Raw genomic sequence first — 25,058 nt, 5'->3', positions numbered from 1 at the left:
CATATATCTACCCGAAACATCTCTTCTTGTGGTCTTTTGGAAATTGAGCTCGCAATTGGAATCAGAATCTTCTGCCGGCTTGACCGGTATATCCTCCACCTCCCAAAACCTTGTGAGAAGAGTTTCAAGTGCTTCCTCTCTGCTAACAGCGACCCTCGTGGTGAACGCGGCACACGAACTAACGGGGACCCCTTGCAACGGGCCTGAAATGACCCAACCGAATCTCGTCTCTTGAGATATTAAAGATCCGCGCACTTCGGTCTGGATGCCGTAAAGGGTCGCCGCTGGTACCAATACCAAGAAGCAGTTCTATCTTCGCCTTTAATCTAAAGAAGGGGTACATGACGGCAAATCATCAGCAACTTGGGACAGGACAAAAGCTTCTATCTCTATCTGGACTGGAGGTCTATGCGATGTCCGAATGCTTATGTGACAGACCCTTAAGGTTCTATTTACCTTTCCGTTTATGCCTGTCACTTCGGCCCTGACAGTTTGGAATGGTAACTTCATGAGTCGGAACATTCTTTCGGATATAAAATTGGCTTCCGAAGCTGGGTCTAATAACGCCCGTAAGGGATAAGTAGTGCCCTTGTGCCAAAAATCCACGATGGCTGTTCCTAGAAACTTATCTCGTGAGGACCTTGCCTCAGAGGTAAAGTATGTCCGGACAATATTGTGAGAACTGGGCTGCGCTGTGACCGGCGTTGGAGTATTCTCCGGTCGGGCATCCTTGTGCAAGAGCGTATTGTGACGCCCCTATTATGTGAAGGAATTGTGTTGACTCGGGCAATCTTTGACTTGATGCCCTCTTGCGAAACAGTTCAGACAAAGGGACTTTTTCTTTATGTACGCCACCCTCTCTGACACCGACATCTCAAGGAAGCGGGGACATCTACGCACCGGGTGATTCTCCTTTATACAGAGATCAGAGGACTTTGGTTTGGTGGTCACCTTGGATTCAAATGTATTAGCCTTTCGGGTGACTGGAACTGGATTTCGCGGAGGTTTCGATGTGGGAACCGAAATAGCCATTGCAGTTGTATTTTCAACAGCTTCGAGCGTACGGAACCGCTCGGTGAGGAAATTGTACATCGTTTGCCACTCTAGAATGGCAGTCTTATCTCCAAGAGAGTGTTCCCACAATGAAAGGGTGATCTTCGGCAATTTGATGGAACAGAAAAATACGAACATGCCACCCCAAGTGGTGACTGGCAGGCCACAGTGCTCAAAAGCGCGAATGGATGTCTGCAGAGCATTCTGATGATCTCGTAATGCCTTTCAGTGAAATTTGAGGCAGATCAAAAAGTGCTCGGAATTGGCTGTTTACAATAAGTCGCTTGTTTCGGAAACGCTGTTTGAGTGCGTTCCATGCCGTTTCAAAACCATCATTTGTAAGCGGGAATTTTGCTACAATGAGGTTAACTTCACCGCTCGTTTTCGCTAGGAGAGGGTAGAGCTTTTCAACGGGAGAAATTCGCGAATCGCTTATGTAAATGGCCGTAAACAAATCACGGAACGTGGGCCATTTTAGGTAACGACTTTTGTTTCAATGGGTGGCAGTCGACAGCCTCGTTTTGTTGGTGCAGAGGTAGACCCATGACGGTTCGGAGCTCGCTAATCAAGCCGTGCATCGCTCGTAAACTTGATAGCATTTGGATGGCTACATTTTCAGAGCTACCGTCTTTAGTATCTGGGAGTGCCTCACATTTCTCATATTCCTGCTCGACCCTCTCCCACAACGCTCGTAGTCGATCACGACGGACTTGGAGCTTTTGCAAAGCCATGGTGGAAGCAACTAAAGTCCTTTTGGATTCGGACCGAGTGACTCTTGGTCCGGTTACCAAAATCTGTGGAGTTGGTACCAGTGACTTGACCTATTTTTGGCCTGCTCGACGTGGCTCTGAGGTGGATTGCTGAGAAGTCGAACTTAATGGTGTGGACGGGAGAGTTAATGGACTAGAAAGGGTCGGAAACGCTTGTAAAGGATGAGTAGTAGGGCTGATACTCCTCTGACGCGGACTAGGAGCAACAATTAAAGATTTGCGCATGACCACAGAGGTCTTAACCTCTTAATCGTCCTTTGGCGGGCTTGTGGAATTCAAATATAAAACCAAAGATACGACTTGGAACGCTTGGAACAAGAATTTAGCAAAATTATGAAAAATTAATTTTCCAACGGAAAAAACGGAATTGGAACGGAAACTCTAATATTCGGAAATAAAAAAGGACGTGGAACACAAATTTTTAATAATCAAATATTATTCGACCTTTCCCTCAAAGTGACCCTTGCGCATATATACCCCACAAAGTGCCTGCTAACCTGTGCTTATATGTATACTGCACTTAAGCGGGACTTATGTATGCAAGCAAAACTTCATTTTTTTCACGAAATTTGCCAGATTTCTGCCACTTGATATTTGATTTTTACCTTAAGCTCCGTACTAGCGTTTTCAAATGAAACGCCCATCTCCTTCAGCAATCCCTTTTTCAAAATCCTTTCATTCTTTAACAAAATTTTTGCACAAATGAATAAAACTGCCGTGAATTATATTGACAAATACTATTCAGACCGGATTTAAGCTGTTTTCAATTATGAAGTTAAAAATAAACTGTCGCAAACGAGGGGAATAATTACTTTGTATTATATTTTTTAAACTAACTAGGTAGAAGGCCAAATCGGTATATCCCTTTTTGTATTAATTAGTTAAAAAACTTAATATTTACATACAATTAGGTAAACGGAAAAGAGGACAAACCTGCAACTAGCACCAATTTTTCATCAACTTAAATAACATTTACCTGCCTTGTCAGCTTTTCCAAAGCAGATAATTAGCAATTTAACATTGTAGAAAGGCATAAGTATATATACACAGGTAGTATTTGCAAAACAGCGTAACGCAATGTTTTCAATTAATAACAAACAAGCCACCGGCAAATATGCATGCGTTCTTCTTCTTCCTTATACCTGCAGCGCATTTTTTTGGCGAGGATTCTTTGTTTTATGGTTTACGCATCGGTGTCACAGGTCTCAGTATATTGTTACTATATACATCTGATAGCCAAATATTACACCTACCCAGTGTAACTAGTCCGGCATTGATCCTAGTTGATCCTTGTCAGTTGTATTCCACCAAAGTTAAAAAACGTCAATATTTAATGTACTTTTTAAAAACGCTTCTAGTTCAATAACGATTTGAGTAATTTATTAAAATTTATTAAACATGATATTAAAAAAGAACATACTTTTCAGATAAATAAAAAAAATCCAAGATCGATTGTTGAAATCGCCCAATATTACGTTTTAAAGTTGCGACTTTTTGTAAAAATTATCATTTATTTCAATTTACTAAAAATGTCTCAACTTTGGTCGACTTTAACACCTATGAATCTCAACCGATTCGATCGATTGTATATTTCATTTTTGCCAAACGCGATCATGTAAAAACTGATTTTTGCAAGGCTATCCGAGCAGAGGCCCAACTGTGCTCCTGCAGACGCACTGCGTACTTCTGGTCCTGTTGAGGTGGCATATCGCAGTTGCCTATCCGCGAAATAGCTCCAAATAAAGGCTTGGACTCTAAAGTGGTTTACGGAATCTAGAATGCATCCCCAGTCTGTAGAGTTAAAGGCGTTTTTGATGTCTAGGGTTACCACTACGCAATATTTCTTGTTGCCTTCCTTCCACCGGATGCCATCTATAGCGTTCGAGGCAATATTTGCAACGTTATTTATTGTTATCAGTGGTAGAACGCGTCTTCCGAAATCTATATTGATTTGGAGATAGATCGCCTTCAGCATGAATCGCGTCATTCAGTCTATTATATATAAGCACCTTACCCATGGAGTCGACTAGACAAATCGGTCTTTGCCTCCTCGGTTGGTTTCCCCGGTTTTGGGATTAGCACAAGGTTTTGCGATTTCTACCTTCTGGGAAACACTCCTTCACGCAGATATTGCGAATATGTTTCAGCAAATTGGTCGGGGCGTCCAATCGCCAACCTTCGTCACATGTTACAGGTTCTATTTCATGGTGTTCAACTAGAGAAAGCGTTTCGATTCTTGGCTGCCTCCGCCAGGAACCATCCGTTCTCCTTCTCGCTCTTGTGTAGCGCCGCCTTGCTGCGAATGTCACCAATGTCGCTGCTCCACCAGAATACAGGTTGATGATGTCTTCTGTAATTCTTTATTTGCGTCATGCTGGCACTGCAGGCTGCCTCCAGGTTGCTATAGATTAATGTTGAAAAAGCCTGCACTTTCAACGTTTCGGACTTGTAGGCTTTATCGATGCTAGGAAATCTTATGGGTGCAAGCTGTGTTTTCTTGACCGAAAAATTTATGTCTTCATGGTCACTTGCGGTGTATACATTAGCTATTGCCCAGCTAGTTGACCTATAATGACTATCACAAACGAAAGTCAGGTCTATTACTGAACCAAGTCCCGCTTGAAGGTATTTTGGGATCCAACGATAGGCAGATCTAAATCGAGCGTTGCGAAAGCCTCTAAAAGCGCTTTTCCTTTGGCATTGGTTAAACACCATTTAACAGCCCAGGCGTTGAAGTAGCCAGCTATAATAACTGGAATGCTGGTACGTGCATTTGCCGCAAGATTGTCTAAGTCAACACTAAAGCTTTGAACGCTTATGTTTCCCTGACATAATGTCCCTTATTAAGCACTGAACGCTGCAATAGTGATGCCGATCCGCAAGCCCAAATCGCTGCCTTCCCAGAGGTACTGCAGGACCAGTTGTTTGCAGTTCTGGCCTTGAATGGTTCGCTTATAATGGCTATGCCTGTACTAGGGCCGCCCAGCAATGATTAAGATTAAGCTGGATAAACTTAATCATCATTATTGCTTTTACGGGGCATCTCTGACCACCAGTTACGTGTGAGAGTGTACTAAGTCCTTGTGCTGCGGATAAGAATCATTTGACCCATTACAGCAGTCCCGAAATTTATGACCGGTCCCGCACTTAAAGCACCAGCCACTCCTGTCACTCCAATGGCACTATTGCATTGCAGTTTTTAGGCACTTGTAGCACCTAACTTTAGCATTATTTTTTCTGTTTCGGCATACTGACCACTGCGATGGGCGGAGACTTTTGACAGCGGTTGGCCCCAGATCGATTTTCAACTTTGTAGATATGATAAAAAGGTTTTTATTGTATTGGTGCGTCTGAACCACTTGAAGTCCATGTTTTTACATTCCTGTGCTATTTATAGTAATCAACTTTTCAATGATCTTACCCTAAAAACTGTAATAATTTTTTTTTTTTTTTTTTTTGAACGTTTAATATATATTTGTTAAACCTATTCTCAAATTAGAGGCTAACAACAAGTTTGAGATATTTTTCTTAATCTAGTACTTAAGATAAATCCTGGGGATATTACAGCCGCCCCTCATCACTTATTATTGGGTTGGTCTGTCATTTCTTTTAAGACGAGTTCTATTGTTAGTTCGCGTAAGGGAATTGGCAAGAACACTAGGGTGTGCATCTAGTTTCGCAGAATACTTCAGTTGTTGACTACCTATTTCAGATTTTACGCTAGGTATATTTAGATCATTTTGAATGTTGTCGTTCCGTATGTACCACGGAGCCCCCGTGATTGATCTTAAAATCTTCGACTGCGCCCTTTGTATAATGTCGTCATTGCTGGTACTTGCATTTCCACATAGTACGGCACCGTAAGTCCAGATGGGTTTCAGTACGGAGTTGTATAGGAGGACTTTATAATCCAGACGTAGAGGAGACCGAGCATTAATGATCCAATGTAAGCTACTCGCTTTCAGTTTAAGCTGTGACTTTTTTGCTTCGATGTGCTTGGGCCAAGTTAGTCTTTTGTTTAGGTGGATGCCAAGGTAAGTGACATCCACGGCTTGAGGAATTGGTCCGACCTGTGCTCGTTGACTACCACCTTGAGGTGTTCCTCTAATTTTGCAGCGGCTTGTGTTGGGCATTTGGATCTGCTGAGGATTGCCGTGTCATCGGCAAAAGTGGACGTTGTAAGTCCTAAACTCGTTGGTAAGTCTGCAGTGTACAGCAGGTAGAGCAATGGGCCGAGTACACTTCCTTGCGGTACAACAGCTTCGATTTCAAAGTCAGCCGAGAAGGAGCCATTACATCTTCCAGCGAATTTCCTATTGTAAAGGTAAGATTCCATGAGTTTGTGGGTGTACTGTGGGAGTTTTTGCCGGATTTTGAACATCAGACCCTCCAGCCAAACTCTATCGAATGACTGGTCAATACAGACGCACAGTATTCTTTTAGTTCGAATGCTGTTCGTATTTCGGATGTTATGCGATTGAATTGTTCAATAGTCCCATGTTTTACGCGGAAGCTGAACTGCTGTGAAGGGATTGTGATCTCCGATGCCAGCTATGAGTTTAGTCGGATCTGCAGGGCCTTTTCAAAAGGCTTCGAAAGACATGGCAGCAAACTAATTGGCCCATAGGATGATGGCTGGGTTTTGTCCTTTCCCCCTTTAGGAATCATGATGATAGTGGACCTTTTCCATGCTCTTGGGAAGTAGCCAATTCTTATTATAGCGTTGAACAGTTTACAGATGTATTGTATGGCGATGATAGAGAGTTCTAGGATCATTTTCGGTGTGGTTAGGTCATGGCCAGGGGCTTTGTTCGGCTTTATGTGGTTTTTAATAACTGCAGTGATCTCATCCGGTTGGAGTTCCGAGTACTCACTATCCGTTAATGTGCTCGAAGGGGGAAGTACAAATGAGTTTGATATTGGATTTGGCTGGAAAACCATTTTAAGATTTGTGGCAAATACGGATGCCCTCTCTTCGTAACTGTGGGCCCATCCACCGGTTGGACTCCTTATCGGTGAAATTGTCTCTGTAGGAGCGCTTAAAGTTGGGTGGGCTTTCCACAGAGGATGTTTAGTGCTGCTTGGGCTGAGCTTATCTATGTATTTTCTTTGAGCCCAGCTTTCCTCTTGTCTTAACGCCTTGGAGAGGTTGCGATTAGCATGCCTTAGACGAAGTTTTGCTGCTGGTGAGCGAGTAACCTGCCATTCTCTTCTTAGACGTCGTTTTTCCGTTACTAATTGTTCTATACGGCGGTTCAAAAGCCTGTCAACAGGTTTAGTGTAAATAGCAGTTTCGGCGAACAGTCAATTTTAAATTTAAGCCAATTTGTAATTAATGATGTCATTTTATCATTCTCAAATCTGTTTGACGTGTTTCCATTATTTAACTTTTAATCCTAGCTTCCAAAAGAATTCAGCTTGTGCTTATTACCTACTTCTTTCTATGTGCACAATGTGTATTATCCGTTTTTGTTTATCCTGGCTTCATAGCTTTTCGTCTCCTGAAAATAAAAATCTAATATTTCGAAGACGCGAATATATAGTCAAGTAGTATTTTAAATACATTATTAATTAATTTTAACAATTAACAATGTTCAGTATACAACGGATTGTTTTTCAGGTGAGATGTCGTTAGTTTTATTTTTTAGGACTTCATATGGCACTACTTTGCCACCGAGCATCAGATCAAATAGACCTCTTTGTGGACTTATGCAGAAAGAAATTAATTGCTTTTTGAACTCTCGGTACAAGTTTATAAAATCACTCATGTTCCGACGATAACTTGGATATAATGTTAAGGATCAATCGTTAGACAAGTTCAATTTGTACATTTCATTTTGGCACTCCACTGGTGATCCAGACATCTTCATCCTGCTTCGTTTACTCCTCAAAACTAGACGATTGAAATGCCTATCCACGATCATTTATGATACGAGCTTGATGTACGAACATATCTGAATAGAACTTTTTGATGATCTCGTCGGCATTAGTGGTTTTTGTGGAGTACATTCATACAAATTTGCTAAACCTGTCGACCATTGTAAATATGTATTTACACAGCTTTGATGTGGCATCCATCAGTCCGAGGAATTTTCCATTTTCATTTCGTCCCTATGGAAGTCCTGCCGTTCGCAAATGAAGTCTGAATCCAAAAATGGAATTTTTTCTTATTCTATACCCTTTTCCGCAGCGCTGGTAGTAGTATTGGGAAAAAAAGGATGAAAAATTAAAAAGTTATGAGCTTTTTTAGAAAAAAATTAAATTTTTGCCTATTTTCCGTTACTGATTAATTTTCCAAATTAACAATTTTTAATATTTTTCGCCAATTCTACTACCAGCGCTGAACAATATTCTAAAGAACTTGTGTAAAAAATTTCATAGCGATTGGTTAATTTTTGCGCCTTGTTGGACTTCCATGAGCTCCAAAAATGTAGTTTTGAGAAAAACGTGTTTGAAAATTTGCGTTGCGGCCTAGAGCTCTGACATCGCTTCACTTAACGGCCGATAACTTTCGTCATTTAACAGATTTCAACGAATTTTTTTATAACACAAGGTAGAAACCCCCCCTTAATAAAGAAACCCTTTTTTTTTGCAAAGTTTCTTGTTTCTTGTTATAATGCATTATATACAATTGTTTTTGTCTGCATCACTTTGCCCTATACATGTGGTATCCAAAAACTTTATTGTACATCGTTCATAGTTTTTATACCATACACCCATAGGGTGAAGTAATATATTAAAGTCTCCAAAATGTATGCATCAGGCAAAAGGAAGCTTTTCTGACCCCATAAAGTATATGTATATATTGTTGATCGGGATCAACAGCCGAGTCGATCTAGATTTGTCCGCTCGTCCGTCCGTCTGTGCGTATGAACACGTAAATCTCAGAGACTAAAGAGTCACCAATTGTTTATTCTTGCCTGTTAATTTCTTTAGTTGTAAAGGCTTACTCTGCACATTAACCCTTGTGTCAGAACTGGTCAGTATATTCTTATACACAGATTTTCTACCTTTATAATTTTTATTCCTTTTTAAAATAAATTTTACTTTTTTATAAAATGGTTGTCTGCTCAAAAAATAATTGCATAGTTGCCACTAATGCGGTTGACTCCCATGATTATATTTTTTGTTGGTTGTGTGACAATGCGGTTCACGTTAAGTGTGCAGGTTTCACAGGCAGAATCAAGGTGTCTATTGCTAAAGGTGGTGGCTTAAAATATGGATGTGATGCTTGCCGGGAGATCGAGAATGAGATGCGCTCTTTCATGAGGCGGACTAGAGATAGTTTTGACACTTTAAGGGCAGGTTTTAACAAACTTCAAGCGGAGTTTACTGCGGTGGAGACTCAGTTCAGAAGCTTATCGCTTATGAATGAGTCTCCGAAACGTAAAAAAACCAGTCCTTAAGGTGTTTCTTTATCTGTTGATCCACCAGCATCTCTTATCGTTCCCGACCGGCCTCATGCACCGTCCACTCCTCATGTAAGTGTGAGTGCGATTAGTAATGAATTACCGGTATCACCTGGGAATGATATCTTAAAAACTATGCCTATTATAGTGTCCGATGTGTCCGGGCAATTACTCATTCCAATGGAAATCGCCGATAGTTCTAAAAGTATTAAAGGACCCGTTAACAAGTTGACCGCTGCAGTGGGTGACTTTTCAAACGTTGCTGCTGCGGCTTACGCTTCGGGACCGCGGCCTCTCGTTGGCATATCACCAAAGAAACATATATTTGTTTCTAGGCTAGACCCTGTTGTCACATCTGATGATGTAATAGCCTATATTCGGAAGAAAGTTAACGTCTCGAATATTGCGGTGGAAAAGTTTAAATTTTCGCATTCTCGGGACATTTCTTTATATGTCGAGAAGATTTTTGGCCGAAACATATAATAGTTAAGGAATATACTGTAAAAAAGAAAAATCGGCAACCGATTCGCCTGCCAACAACAACAACTAATACTATTCCTGCCACATCAGCATCTGCTGGTGTATCAAAAAACTAGCTTCGTCCCTTAACCTGGGTTACCAGAACTTTAAAACTTGATGTTGCTGATGCATCGGTTTTTTCCACAAACTTTTCTATATTCAGACGTGACCGGATTTCTCGCATAGGTGGTGGCGTTCTGATAGCTGTTGATGCTGCTGTATCTTCTGAAATGATTCAATTTTCTAGTACCCAGGAGATTGAGTTTGTCGGTGTTAAAGTAAATTTTAAATCTTTTAATGTTTTTATTACTTGTTCGTTTATTCCACCATTGTTAGACATGGTGGTATATTTAAATCATTAAGAGGCAATTCTGTTTGTCTTCTCTATAGTTTCCAGTCAAGACATGCTCATAGTTGTAGGTGATTTTAATTTACCCGCTTTAGCATGGTCACCAACAGATGAATCTAGCATGTTGCTGCCAGAGGGCAGCATGTCACATGACTTTATTGATGGCCTTCTACGCTTATTTTTTTCCCAAGTCAATCCTGTCTTGAATTATAATGGAAAATCGTTAGATCTTATTTTTGTATTGGATTCTTCTTATTGTAATGTTTCTAGGATCGAACCATTTGTTCCTCCCGAAGGCAAATTTCATCCTACATTAAATTTAAAAATTGATCTGACCTTGCTTATATAAGAAATATCTTCATCGGTGTAAGCTTCAGTTTTCTTTTGACCCTAAACAATTTTATAATTTTCTTAATTCTTAAGTGAAAAAATGTCAGAAAGACGTGGCCGAAAGCTTAAAATCTCGCTCAAATTAGAAAAAGAATAGTGGGAGCCTCAAGACTTCGTCCGTTTGCATCTGCTGTTGAGATTCAGGAAGAGCTTGAAGTGCCGGCCAGTTTTTGGACATTGCGGTGAGAGTTAACACTAAATAACTTGAACGCTCGCAGCCCTCGGTAAGCTCCGCTTCTCTCACAAAAGAACATTAAAGATTGAATACTGAAAATTCCACCTAAATTGGCCTGTGGAGAAATGGCGCAACATACTGTGGTCAGAGTCCAAAACTGTGATGTTTGGATAGAGGAAATCTAAGCAGTTTGTTCGTCGTCCGATAAACACGGAGTACTGTCCACCAAGACTATTAAACATGACAGATCAAGTGTGTCGGTTTCGTGTTGCTTTTTCTATTACAGTATTGGTCCTATATGCTGCATAGAAGGCATCATACGTTAAAATTGTTAAAGAAGTGATGTTACCACATGTCGAAGAGGACATGAAGTGAAGTAAAGGGCCCGCACAGTCACCCGGTCTCAACCAGATTGAAAATTTGTGGTACGACGCTAAGAAGGGCGTAGCTGCTGCAAATCCAATCACAAAAAGAGGTCCTTGGACTGCAATAGAGCGTCCATGGAAGGCCATAACACCAGAAAGGTGCCAGAAACTGGTGGACTTCATGCCGCGTCACTGCACAGCCGTACTGAGTATCGGTGGACATGCCACTAATTATTAATAGGCTGATATTGAATTGGTCTTTATTTTAAAACTATTTCCCTGAAATAATATTCTATACGTTGAAACTTTGTGGTCTTTAAATTATGTGCTACTATTATTTTGCTCGCTTGCTCAACTTGGCACTATTGACACAAAATCTTCATTATTTTCGAAAAATCAAAATGGAGTGTTTTTTGTTGTTTATAATATAATTAATAACAGGTCGAATAATAAATTTGCATACAAAAAAATCTTGGTCTAGCGCCTATAACATAACTTTCTATGCTATAAGTAAAATGGGCGCTGCCACTACTATTTTTTTGCTCACACTGACTTCAGCGAAGCCTTTGATTCCGTTAATCATATCCTATTACTTTCTAAACTGAATGCATTGGGTTTCCACCAATTTTCTTTTCTTGGGAAATTCTCTATTAAACTCGTATAATCCTTCTCTAGTAACAAACGCTGTATATGATTTACTAGATTCCTCTATGGGCACATGGAAGAATCCATTTTCTAAATCCATAATCTTATAAAAGCTTGCTGCCTGCAATCTCTCAAGCACTTCATTCATTAAATGAACTGGACAGCAATCTTCCAAGACCATGTTATTTAGCTCCCTGTAGTCTATACAAATCCGCAAAGTATTGTCTTTCTTCTTTTCAAGTACAACTCTGCTAGCAACGTGGATTTGCGCACTATTCTGTTTTCTTCCCACTTATCAACCTGATTTTTAACCGCTTCCGCTTCTGGTGCTGACAAACGACTGAGGGGCTGCCTAAATGGAATTATTGCGCCATCTGGTATAATTTTCACTCAATAGGGCAATGTACCTTCTCTGCATCATTCGGCTGATAGCTATCCTGTATCAACGCTTCCACTTGCTTTTGATATTGCGGAGGAGCCGAATAACTACATGAGATGTCAAAAACATTGTACCAATTGTCAGCATATTCTTCTTGCGATTTTGTGTCTTCCACCAGGCTCATAAATGTACATCCACGCTCATCGATCGATACTCTAAACTTCTCCACGAAGTCGTATCCCAAAATAACGTCGCAGTCCATAGTGTTGCTCTCTACTACCAAGAATTTTTGCTCCGTCTTTAGGTTATCTACGATGACCTCTGTCTTGAAAAAGCTTTTTGCTTTTGTTTGGCCTTTGCCTAGGCCCCAGAGCATAAAGCAACTTTCTTTTAAATCAATCTTACCCAAGTATTTAAAAAAGGAGTTCTTTACAATAGTGACATCTGAACCCGTATCGATCAAACCGTCAACGTTTACGCCATTTAGCGATACCGACTTGACCCGTTTTTGTATATTTATATTACGAACAGCTGATAATTTTTCTGGGGCAATTAGTTGAAATATGCCCACTTTCATTACTACTGGAACATTTTCTATCCGCACTATTACATTCTTTACGCTTGTGCTCACTGAAACCGCAATTAAAACATTGTTCTTTCTTTTTAATTTTTCCACTTTTGCAATAGACGTGATTTTACGATTGTTTTTGTCGATATAATCAAATTTTTTCACATGCTCGAATACACCATATTGCTCTTTTAATTCTTTTACCGATTTACAATTGTACATTGAGAACTTGAACTTGCTTTTAATATTAAGGCCATCAACTATGTACCGTATAACCGCCGCGTCTTCAATCTTTCCAACACTAGCAATCTTTCACATATTTGGCATATATTCGTGAAACGATTCACCAATGGGAATTTTACGATCGCGTAACTGCTGATGTAGGTCACAACTCACGAACTCACAACACAACATTTGTCTCAAACTCTGAAAATCACTCACTGTTTCTGAATCGATATATAAGTGTGCCGCACCACTCATTTTATTTCATACATCTGCTCAAAGTTTTAAAATCATTTATCTACCGGTACGTTGTAACCGTCGAACCCATATACAACTTTTTCGAAATGCTCAGGGTTTATTTTGACCTCTGCATACTTTCTCTCATCCGCTTCGATTTAAAGAGAAAACATTTGTATTAACTGTTGCATCTTTATATTTAGATGTCTGGGATCACTTTTTTCTACGTCACTCACTTCTTTCATTTCCATATTATTTTTTATCGATTCTTTTTCTTCCACTAGACCAAACGTTTCGTTCAAGGTCTTATTTTCAACGATCTTCCTTTCGTTTTTCAACTTCGCTGGTGTGCGCAATGGTGGCGACATTTCGGTTCTTCGCGACTTCGTGGCGCCGACTGATCTACTGTTCGAGAACGTTTTCTTAGAAAAGCTACAACTGTACAACTTTTGTTATTTGGGAAAATCAGTTTTAATCAAAAGTTTTAAATAATCTTGATCATTGTAGGTACTAGACAAGTCTACCAAATTTGGTGGCTCTAGCTTGTATAGTCTCTGAAATCTAGGTGCTCATGGATCGACTCGGCTATTAATGCTGATTAAGAAGAAGAAGACAAGTTGTTTAATTACTAGTAAAAGGTATCCTGTGATATAGACACTGAAATGAAATTAATTTATTGTGCAGCTTTCAGTTGTAATTTTTTTGTTCATAGAGTGACAGTTAACGTATGTAAATTATTTTTAAATGTTAATCTGTTACCTATAGCATTTACCGAAAACGTTTTCAAAACAACCAGTCAGCGACCCAGAATTACTATTAATAAGGTAAGTAGGTCGTCTCGACGACTTCGGTATACCATACACCAGGCGAAGAAAAACTTATTTTGACTAATTCTTGTGCTGAATTTGATTTGGGAAGGGGGCGTCGCAAAAATTTGAATTAAACTCAAAAACTGTACAAATTACACGAGTATACATACCAAATTTCGTTGCTCTAGCTCTTACAAACTTCAAGATCTACAGTTGTGTTCACAAAAATAGCAGTGCGTGTTTTACGCCACGTTTTTCGGTTTTTTTTTTTTTTTTAAATCCAAGGCAATAGAGACTATCTATGAAGAACATCCAACTAAACTTTGCATTTTTTTTTCTTAATTTGGTTTTTTTCCAATCTTAATTTGGATAGTTCAATTTATGAACTGAATTTATTTACAAAAGTACGGGGTTGATAGAGGATATCTTAGGCTCTAGAGCGTGACAATTGGTCTTAAAATATCTTATTCTAGTGAGACTCAAACCCACGTTTTCGGGGGTTGAAAATTATTATTATTTTAGGGACGGCGACGGCCACTTGACATCTTGCCGTAGTGATCTTTTAGGTCAGTTTAGAATTACAAGTGTTTTTCCACAACGTGTGTGGCTGCTTGTAATTCTAGTCATATGCTAGGTTAGTTGTTTGTGGCAAAACGTACAGTTGTATTATATTTTGTTTGGCGCATCTGATTTGGTGACGCCTCTTCAGATGAACACGATGTTTATTCTTAAACATTCTACGAGGGGCGTCAAATAAGACGGTTTGGATTCTGTTATTTTTATTACGTTGTCTTAAAGAAATTATTATTAATATTATTATTAGTAAGATGACTAACATTAAAGAAGCATGACCAGCCTCATAATGGAGGTTTAAACCTAGTAATTCAATATGATGTTCCTTTAGTGATTGCAACTGGCTTTCTATTCCTTCCAATTCTGCCGAATGGTTTGCTTCTACTGGATTCCATACCATATTTGCTATGTTACTAATATCGCCTACGTGGCTATGATGAGCCACTAAAATCAGCTGTGCAGCCTGATGTGAGGCTCAAAATTCATTGTTCTGGTATGTAGTGGATACTACATCCTGCTCTTCATAACCGCATTGGAATCTGTCGTTAGTTAAAGGTGTGACCTTGAATAACCAACTACTGCTGCTATCTAACTCTACCCAGTAAGATCTTGTCTCAACAAACGTTGTGTATGAGCAGTTAGATTTTTTAAGAAAGGTGTCAGCTCACAGGTATTATCATTGGCCCTACTCCATTGCCAACTTCCTTCACATGTTCTCCTGTTCGACGGTCAGATCCGATATTTTTGCATAGCTGCATTAAATGATACAAATCCATTTCAAAATTATATATTAAGTACTATCTATATTTGATTATGTTTAGTCGTACAGGCACTGGAATAACTTTGTGAAGAAAAAATGGATGTCCACCAAAAAGTTTTATTTTTGACCTTTATCTTAATTGTTCGTTGCATTTGAGACTTGACAAAGTCCCTAATTTGGACACATGTCCAGACCTGGCACCTTTCCGATATTGATTTTCATCAACGGTTTCGGATGTCTTTACCCCAATAATTGGACAGATTTTATTTATAGGCCTTGTAATTGACCCTTTTCGCAACTTGAATTTTACCACTCTTACTTTATCGTCCCTGCCTTTGTGTAATTCTTCAATTTTTCCCAAAGGCCAGCTGGCTGGATGGCAATTCTCATCTTTGATCAGTACGACTTGCCCATTTTCTAGATTTCCTGTGGGTCGACGGTGTTGTCCATATATTCACCCATCGTATACAACGTCCGCGAATTTACTACGGCTTCTATCTGGCACAATAAAGTTGCCAGTTCCTTATATATCAGGTTGTATCTCCTATTACTCTTTAAATGATACTTGACCGACTTTACCCCAGCTTCTGAAATACCTCCGAAGTGAGGTCCTGTGCTAAAATGCCAGCTTATTTGTTCTCCTTCTAGGACAGGACCGATTTGGACGTTATCTTGAGCTGCTTTTTTGAACTCTTCATCGAATCTCCTAGCCGCTCCCACAAAATTCGTCCCATTATCGGAATATATATTAGCGCATTTACCCCGTCTTGCCACACATCTTTGAAATGCTGCTAGGAAGGTATAGGTTGTCAAGTCACTAGCAACTTCTAAATAAATTGCCTTAGTTGCCAAAATACACGAATACTACTATGTACCCTTTGAATGTTTTTTGTCCCCGTTTTTTTGAGCATCTTACATGATATGGACCGGCAAAATCGAGTCCCGTGTTATGAAATGGAGATGACACCGTTACCCTATTTTTGGGTAGGCTACCCATAATTTGTTCCGCAGTTACTTGGCGGTATCTGGTACAAGTGACGCATTCCCTTAGGTGTTTTTAAGGGCCAGAAGGTTATTTCCTCCGTGTAGCTTTCCTTATGTGCATCTTTAATACGCGAAATATTCCATCGTTATTCAAAAATGGATTTAAGCTTAGAATATTACTTTTCGTGTTAATTTACTTGTTCTTTTTAAGACATGATATCTCTCTGCTAAATTGATATTCCTGTTGGTGTTTAATAATAAGATTTTAAGCTTTCTTAAGCTCATTGACGGTTAAATATGATGGGTACACTTTATCTCTTTTTTTAATGCCAACAAGTAAAAGTACATATGCCGTGATCCGTATAATACTATTTTCTGTATTTAACAATGCGGTATTTACCATAATCTAGTCGTCACCTGTTTTTTCTCTAGACCATTTTTCTTTTGACTCACTAAGCCCATTCCACCACAATTTACAAGTTTTTAATTTAGTTGGACAAATCCCCCTTTGACGCTACGTCTGCAGGGTTATCCTCATATTTTACACGGTTCCAAGTTATTTCTTTTATTTTTTTCAGTTGTAACTGAATTGTAATTGCTGGACTCTTTGTAGTTATTGTGATAACAAGTGTGCTGCATATACTTTCAATTTCGGAATAGTCTTCCTATTTTTTATAGGATTAACTTTGCTTTTACTGGCTATTAAAGTAAATACCTCATCTATTTTTGTCTTTTCTAATGCGTCAACAAAGCAATATGCTTTGTCGTGATCCATCGGGGTAGTCTGACTTCTTCCAGATACACGAAATTGTCCCTGAAGGATTTCCATTCTGTTGTGTCGTCATCGGACAACTCTTGACCCCTCCCAATTTTGTTCTGCTAACCACAACTTCTGCATGAACAATTTCCCTATTACTGGTGTTAGCCAACCTAGCAGATCATATATCTTGGCTAGTGTGGATCCACTCAACAACCTATTTACTTTTCGTTATTGTCAGAGTGTACCTCAAACTTAAACTCGTCTTTAAATAGCTCCCACTGTAATCCCAAAGTTTTAAATGCTTCTCTCTTATCAATTTTTAATACAATTTCGGATCTATTCGAAATCGATTTTCTCAAATTCATTCCTGTTTTTTCCAACTCTTTGGAAACCTGCTGAACTTTGTGTTTTGCTTATTCTTATCTGTCGATACATTTTATCAATATCTACAGATGCTACGAACTGTCATTAAATATTATTCGCCATGTTAATATTCTGTCGAAAATGTCCTTTTAAAGTTGTGGCCCCACCCACATTACGTCATTTAGATTTCTGTTATTTGTTGTTTTCGCGGATTCGTCAAATACAACCCTTAATTTAGTTGTCAGACTTCTTTCTTTAACTAGTGCAGATAATAGAAACCTTTATCCTTAGTCTGACCATATGGCCCAAATCCAAAAATTCTTTAATGAACTTTTCGTATTTTTGCGCAGTTGCATGCGCCGGATCGTTACTACATATCATACATACAACTATCAATCAAGGCGCTTAATGTTTCATATTCTCCAAATACATATTTTCTTAACTTTTATCCTAATACCCTAGCTGTGGCCAACAGTTTTTGTTGTGCCGTTACGCAGGTATTTACCTTCTCCTGTTTTCACCAAAATGAAGTAGATAATATGCCCTTTACTGCATAATGAGCAGCACACTTCACTAGTGCACTATACATAGTTGCATTCTTTTTACGGTTTCCACCCTTTCCTTAAAAGTTAGCGCTTTTAATTTATAGCACAGAAGTGCGTTATTCCCTGCAGCTTTACAGATCGGCCAACGGCATTTCTTGTAGCGGTTTTTTCTCCTCCTTTCTCATGGCATTTAGCGAGCAATGCCTTTGCTCCAAGAATTCGATGACATCAGATAGCAATTGTATCAGCCGTGTTTTCCTAATCTGACTCCCATATAGTAGCAGGGTCTTATTATCAAGTTTTTTAAATAGAATATGTGCGAATATTACATCAACTTTCAAATTTGCTTTTATTTTAATCTAGTGCATTAGCTCATTAATTATGTCAATCACACATTTTATACTTTTTGCGGATTCATTGTCGATCATCGGTAAATTATTTTCATATCGCTTAGTTAACAACTCCCAAGCAGCACTTTAATTGTCAGCTGAACCTGCCAATAGATGACCTACCATGCTTCTTTAACGCGGATTTTAAATAATTAAGAGTCAGACTTAAACCCATTCTTTTTTCAAATAATTCCACAAACAGGTCCCACTCTCGAGGCTCTCCAGGAAATGTGGGTTCCTGAATTTTTGGCAACGCCGGTAGTTCGCCTCTGACGGTTACATTCTCAATCTTACAATTTAGCTTATTGTTCATTTTCATTACTAGCATTGACAATGAATTTTGGACATCGAATTCTAAATCATCCATAGTATTCTTAAATTTTGCGTCACTTGCTAATAACTAGCACGCCTGTACTTTCTCCCATAAAAATTGTTTTTTTATTAATATATATTATCCATGTCCTTGTCCATACTACCTCCAAATATTCCTGAAGCTGTCGGACTCTATCCATAAATATCTTCTGGTTAACATTCACGTTTTCATTACAGGAGGTCGCATTCCCGCGCGACTCTTCTTTGCCAATTTGCAACTACATAGTTTACGTTTTTTACTTTCGATATTAGTTCGAATACGCCACACACAAAAAACACTCCAGCCGCCGAAATTACTACAGTTGCTCCACTAGCCAAATTGCCTTTTATATCGCTCGCAATTTTTTTATTTATTAAGCACTATTTTGCTTCTTATTATACTCTGTATATCACTGGTGGTGGAAAACAAGAGTTATATTATTTTGTTCCCTATAGCTGATCTTAGCATAGCTGATCTTTGCATAAGAATTCAGAATTTAAGGAGCTAATTCAATCTCCGATTCTCATACGGACGGAAGACCATGGCTAGATATTCTCGTATGTTGACGATGATGAAAAATATATATACTTTATATTGTCTGTTACAAACATTTGGAAGGCTTTAATATACCATTTCACCCATGATATAAAAGCAGCTGTATTTTTTAATAAACCTTAGTGCTTAGACTGACCTGAGAACAAGAAACATACGTCTTGTTGATGTATTCAGCAGTTACGTGTAAGTCCAATGATTTTACATATGCCTTCCCTGAAATTATAGGACAAATTTATTTACACAAGTAATAAATTTTTTTTATTTTTCTGAAGGAACATAATTATTATATATCATGCAAATACATACAAATACATTATAGCAAAACGGTTAAATATCGATATTATTTTATTAACCATCGAATATTTCTTTGCTCTTTTTCATTAACTGTTAGAAATATGACAGTTCTCTGTTCTTGAAATAGCTAAACAGACAACTTGGATTAGAATTTTAAAAAGTTTCAAATCTAACCATAACATATGAGTATTTAAATAATTTGGAGTTCCACGTATTGGGTGATTTCACGGAGGAAGAAATTATGGAAAAGTCCTTAAAGCAATTAGCGACTGCTTTCAGCAGTTTCGTGCTTTAATGCACTTTGATCTAAAAATAATCGAAGTTTACTTTAACAGGACTTTATTAAAATTATTAGAGCAATATCATCCAAATGCTGGAGGAAAATGCAGGAGATTTGAAAACTGTCAAAATATAATTCTGTGACACCCTTAAATTTCTTTTTGTTATCATCGATTTCTGTGATACCCATTATAATTTTCAATTTTCATTAATATTTTTTTTAGGTTCCTAATACCATATCCGCCGACATAGCCAAGACAGTTGTCATACTTTTTCTTGTGTATCTGGGAGTGAATATCAATATATGTTACTCGTTGTGTATCTTAGCCAAGTAAATATGCACTGTTTGCCCTTCAATAAATAAAATTTAATAAAATGTTGCGTTAAATAAGAAAATTTTCAGCGCTTAAAATAATAGTAGTTTTTATTCCCTTGCAGAGTGTATTATAAAATTGGTCACATATTTGTAACGCACAGAAGGAGACGTTAAACTAGTGTTGAGTTTCTGACGAATTCAATTCCTAAAAATAAAATTAAATTGTATCTTTGGTTTTTATAGTTTTGACAGGCATCCCGTCCTGAAGACTTTTAAGGACCCATTCAATGTCCCTAACATGGTCTTCTTTTGTTTCGGAAAAATTAATAACATCGTCTATGTAGACGTAGCATGTTCTACATATTTTTTCCCTAAGGACGTCATAAATGGCTCTCTAGAAGATCCTGGGAGCATTTTTGAGCCCGAAGGGGAGCCTGCAGAATTCATACTTCCCATTATTGACAAAAAAGGTGGTTTTTTCCTAGTCTCTTTAAGGTCCAATGTTGTAAAATACTGGTCCTGTCCTATGTTCGACAGGATTGTTGAAATCATTGGACTAGGGTACTTATCATCTGTAGTATTTTTATTTAGTTTCCTAAAGTCAATTACTAGCCTCTTTTTATGAAGGCGTATCATCAGTCCCTTTTTTGTCGACCACCCAGGTCGGATTATTAAAGGGAGATTTTGACGGCCGAATTATGCCGTGGGCTATAAGTTGTTTAACTTCTGCGTTGACAAAGTCCGTAACGCCCATTGCGAGAAGGTATAGTTTGGAGTATACCGGTTCACCATTTGTTCGTATAGTTGCCACGGTGTTTATGGTTTGTGGCAAAGCCTCGTCCCTCACCTTGTTGAAAGACTTAAGTACAGCAGCCGGAACGTCTGTATCGTCAATATAAATCGGTAGTTGCTCCAACCTTTTTTAAAAGGTAAAAACAAATTATGCCGTCAAAATCTTCTGGGATATTTATGAAAAAGAAGTACTCTTTAAGACCGAAAATATGTATTTGAAATTTTTCTGTTACCTTTGAGGTCCCATGTGTGTACTTTTCGACGACGACGCGACTTCTCGACTCACCCCAACTTTCTGACAACTCTTTCAATCGCCAAGGCTACAAAAACGACCAGCAGCCCAGCACACATCTTACATGTATGGATCTGACATTAAATGGTTTTTCTGCAGGGGTAATGAATTTTAATGCGGCCATTGGACGAATATAATTTTTTGTAGCCCCCGTATCGATAAATGGTTTAATTGTTTTTCCTTTTACTGTTCTTTTGATGAACGGTAAAAGGATGTGTTTCCCCAATATCTGGTTGGTTGCCTATACCTTGAAGAGGATTCGACCTCCATGCGCTCTGGTGTTGGGACCGCCTGAGCTACAGGACTTTGTGGTGGCTTCACTTTATTGTTTGGTTTTTCTTGAACCCTAGTGTTAAGCTCAAATTCGTTGTAAAAGCTGTAAAAGCAAATAAAATATTAACATAAAAAAAAGTATTGGGGAGCCTAGTCTTTCTATAGGCCCCCTGATTGGCATTATTTCGAAATTTTTGCTTTTTTTTTTTTGTTTTGGGGAGCACTGACCCGCGCAAAGCTTGCAGCGATATCTGCATTGTCGTGGCTAACCGCAGCTTCGTGCTCTAATGCTAGCGCAGTAGGAAAATCTTTGGGCCTTGCTGGCAAAAATACTGCCCTGCGGGATTTCTTTAGTCCCGAAACAAAGGAGTGTAGCGCATCGGAACAAAACTGCTCGTTAACCCCGTTTGCTGACGCTGTTTCATGTGTCATTATTGTCTTATTTGTGAGAAGGGTCAAGATTTTATCTACATCGTCATAGTATTTAGACAGCGATTGTTCTCCTTGTCGTAGGGTTTCCAATTTCCGGTTGATAAAGCGCATAATAGTTTTATGTGCGTAGGTAAAGTCTAGTCGAGCTATAATCGCATTCTCTTACTTGACAGCTGAGTTTGAATGTTATTTGAATAGAAGACGCTTCAACATCTGCCCTGGTTTTTGGATTCATTGAACCAACTAATTTTATTTTTTTCTTGGCTTCATATGATTAAATGTCTGTATATTAAATGTCTGTATATTAATCACTTCTAGTCTGCTGCAGATGACTCTTTCAAAGACTTTGCCAATAGTGTCGAGCAGGCAAATGGGCCTATGTATATGCTGAGGGATCATCTGGTGGCTTATCAGGCTTAGGAATAAGCATACATTTTCGAATTTTTCATCTGCTTGGGAATGCATAAGTTAAATAGTTCTACGAACGCCTCGGGCTGCAGAGACATGATCGACGGAGCAGCTACCGCGTCTCTCGCAGTATCAGAATATGACGGTCTATCGTGAGCTTCTTGATTGGCAAGTTTCTATTTGATGGCTGTTCTTCGCTGGGCCTCTTCGGAGTGACTTTAGTGCCATTTTGTAGGCACAAGTCTACATTGGGCTGTTTTCGAGCCGGTTTTGGCTCTTTAAGTTCCACTTTGGCGACATTTGCGTCGCTCTTTCGCTAGTTGTGGGCTTGCCTGCGAGTTTGCCGGTTATCTCATTTTGACAGAGAAGTCTTTGGAGCTCGTACATTCTGGTAATCGCATCCTTGTTGCCTGCAGTTACATGCCGAGTCGGTGGCTTGCCACCTTCCTTTGTGGTAAAGGTTTTGGCCAGTGCATAGAGCAGCTTGCCCAGCTCATCCAGTTCCGGAATATCGGAGACTAATGGCCGATTGGGGCCCGCTGGCACTTCTTCCATATTGGTGACATCCGACACGAAGGTGCTTGTTGGTGGAGCAACCAACTCTCTGGGCCGCTTCGTCTGCCCCCTCTGCAATAACTGCCTCCATGGCCTTAGTTACTTCCAAATATTTGGGGAAAGCAGCCTTTTCTTTGCTATAAATCTCTATTCTTGTTTTTTGAATTTGAATTTAAATTTAAAAAAAAAAAAAATATAAGGTGGGAACGGAAGTGACACCTGCAGACTGCACCCTACTGGTCTTTAGCGCTGTCCAGTGGAGAAGAAGAAGCAGAGTCTTGCAAGTTGCAACAACAAGACCTGGGGATTTTGAGATGAATTGCACACTCACACAGCATGAGAAGAGAATGAGTGAGAGCATAGAAAAAGGCGGGAGAAAGGCAGCGGGTGGCAGCCTCCCCTCTCTCTCCACACGAAGTCCAGGTGATCAAACAAATCCAGTCCAGGGGCCCCAAGCACGCCGCAATCCAGTGCAATCTGGCAGGGTCATAGCAATCGAATTTGGGAACTTTTTTAGGCGGAGAAAACTAAAGACCGCACAGCACTTGTAAGTTGTTTATCTGTTTATCTAGCGTATGCGTGTGTATGCGTGTGTATGCGTGTGCTCAGCTGCCCTGTAGATTTCAGGCAATGACGTGGTATGTTGGCTACAGCGCATTTGAGCACAGCCGATTTATATTGACTGTAACTTGTGTTCTATTAATATAATCTGATTGAAATCATCCGGGATCTGATGGTTTATATCCAAAACTATCATATTAGTAAATTTGATAGAGATACTCCAATTTCCTCACCTATGTTTCTTCTAGAACTATGCTATATTGGTTTGATTCTGATGATTTTAGTACTTTATCCGGGTTATAAGTAGCTCAAATAACAAGTTTTATCCCAATAGCTCTTAAGATGGCTGAGTAAACCGCATACGCACCGGCGAACGGACAGACGGACATGACGATATCGACTCAGCTTCTTATGCTAATCAAGAATATATATACTTTGCAAGGGTATTTTTTATTTTGTCATAACCTGAAAAAAATTTGATCGGTAAAGTGGTTTTCTCGTTTGAGTTCTCACTGACTTGGAAAATACTGTTCTTCAGAAAAGCTACTCAACGTTTACGATTTACTTCAAATTTTCATATCAAATGCTTTAATGCACTTCAAATGCTGAAGATTTAAACAAAATAAGGTAAAAACATTTTTTTTTTTTTGACCGTACTCTCTTTTTCTTAAAGAAGTTGTTTTGGGAAATTTGTTTAGATTCAATTTCGAATACACTATCAAATTCTTTCTTGAGTTCTTTTACGAATTCAGAAAAATTAAGCGCTAGTTTATGAATTATGGTAGCTTTGTGGTTAGTCTCATAGCAGCTTAATTAACTAGTTCTTTGTTATTAACTGCTGACCTTATCGAACCTACTTATGACTGATGAGCCACCGATTTCTATAATCGGCTTACATACTACTCTTGACATACATTTCTTTTTGTTCATTTTATGATTGTCTTATTGTTATATTATTTTATATAATATAAACACTAACATGGACCGCAAAATTGCGGGTCTAGAGTTAACAATCCAGTCTTCTTGATTGTGACACCTTGTAATACCGTCACAGGTCACTGCGAGTTCAATTGGTCTGGTGGTGGCAAAAATCCACTGATTTTTGTGTATTGACCTGTTTGTGTGTTGTATCTGACAAGTTGATGATTTTGCGTTATTAAATAGCTGGAACTCACAGTTGTTATTAGCCGTAAACGTCGTTTGCTTATCAAAACAAATATATTGTTCGTTGTTAAGCTGATGGCATTGTTCCAAATCTGCTCTTGAGAGCCCAATGTATTGATTCTGTTCTTTGTTGACAGCAAAGATTGCAGCGATTGTGCTTTGTGCCTTCATTAAGACATATAATTGCAAGACGACGTTATCTGGAACTGCCAAATCCAAACCAAACGGAAGATGTCTCTTAAGTTGGTTCAGATATTCCCGAAGCTGGCGTGGTGATTTTAGTAACGGGCTTATTTTGCTATGATAGGCATCTGTAAATACTCGTGAAATTTCGGTTTGAATTCGTAACAAATGCTTTCTTAGTATATGCCTGGTTTGGGATTGAACCGAGGTATGTTAGTCCTTTGAGCAAATGCTATTGGAAGTAACAATAGCATTAGGCAGGTCATTGCCAACGGTTTCAGACCGACAAATGTCTTTTTGTCTCTGGTTCTGCAGTGTCCTCGATAACAGGGTCTTCT

At 38.9% G+C, this 25,058-nt stretch overlaps 1 protein-coding gene across 1 annotated transcript in view; it reads right to left on the bottom strand.

Annotated features, from left to right (window-relative positions):
- The window catches only part of Npc1a (Niemann-Pick type C-1a), a 379,153-nt gene that overhangs the window by 175,068 nt on the left and 179,027 nt on the right, over positions 1-25,058 (bottom strand). The window contains exon 5 of the mRNA XM_068283957.1: positions 19,308-19,384. Within this exon, the coding sequence (XP_068140058.1) occupies positions 19,308-19,384 (77 nt within the window). The remainder of the gene's footprint in view (positions 1-19,307; positions 19,385-25,058) is intronic.

The sequence above is a fragment of the Drosophila tropicalis genome, unplaced genomic scaffold, assembly GCF_018151085.1.
Source record: "Drosophila tropicalis isolate 14030-0801.00 unplaced genomic scaffold, ASM1815108v1 contig_258, whole genome shotgun sequence".
Lineage (NCBI taxonomy): Eukaryota > Metazoa > Arthropoda > Insecta > Diptera > Drosophilidae > Drosophila > Drosophila tropicalis.
Note: the sequence above shows the minus strand (reverse complement) of the source record. Positions and strands in the feature narration are given on the sequence as shown.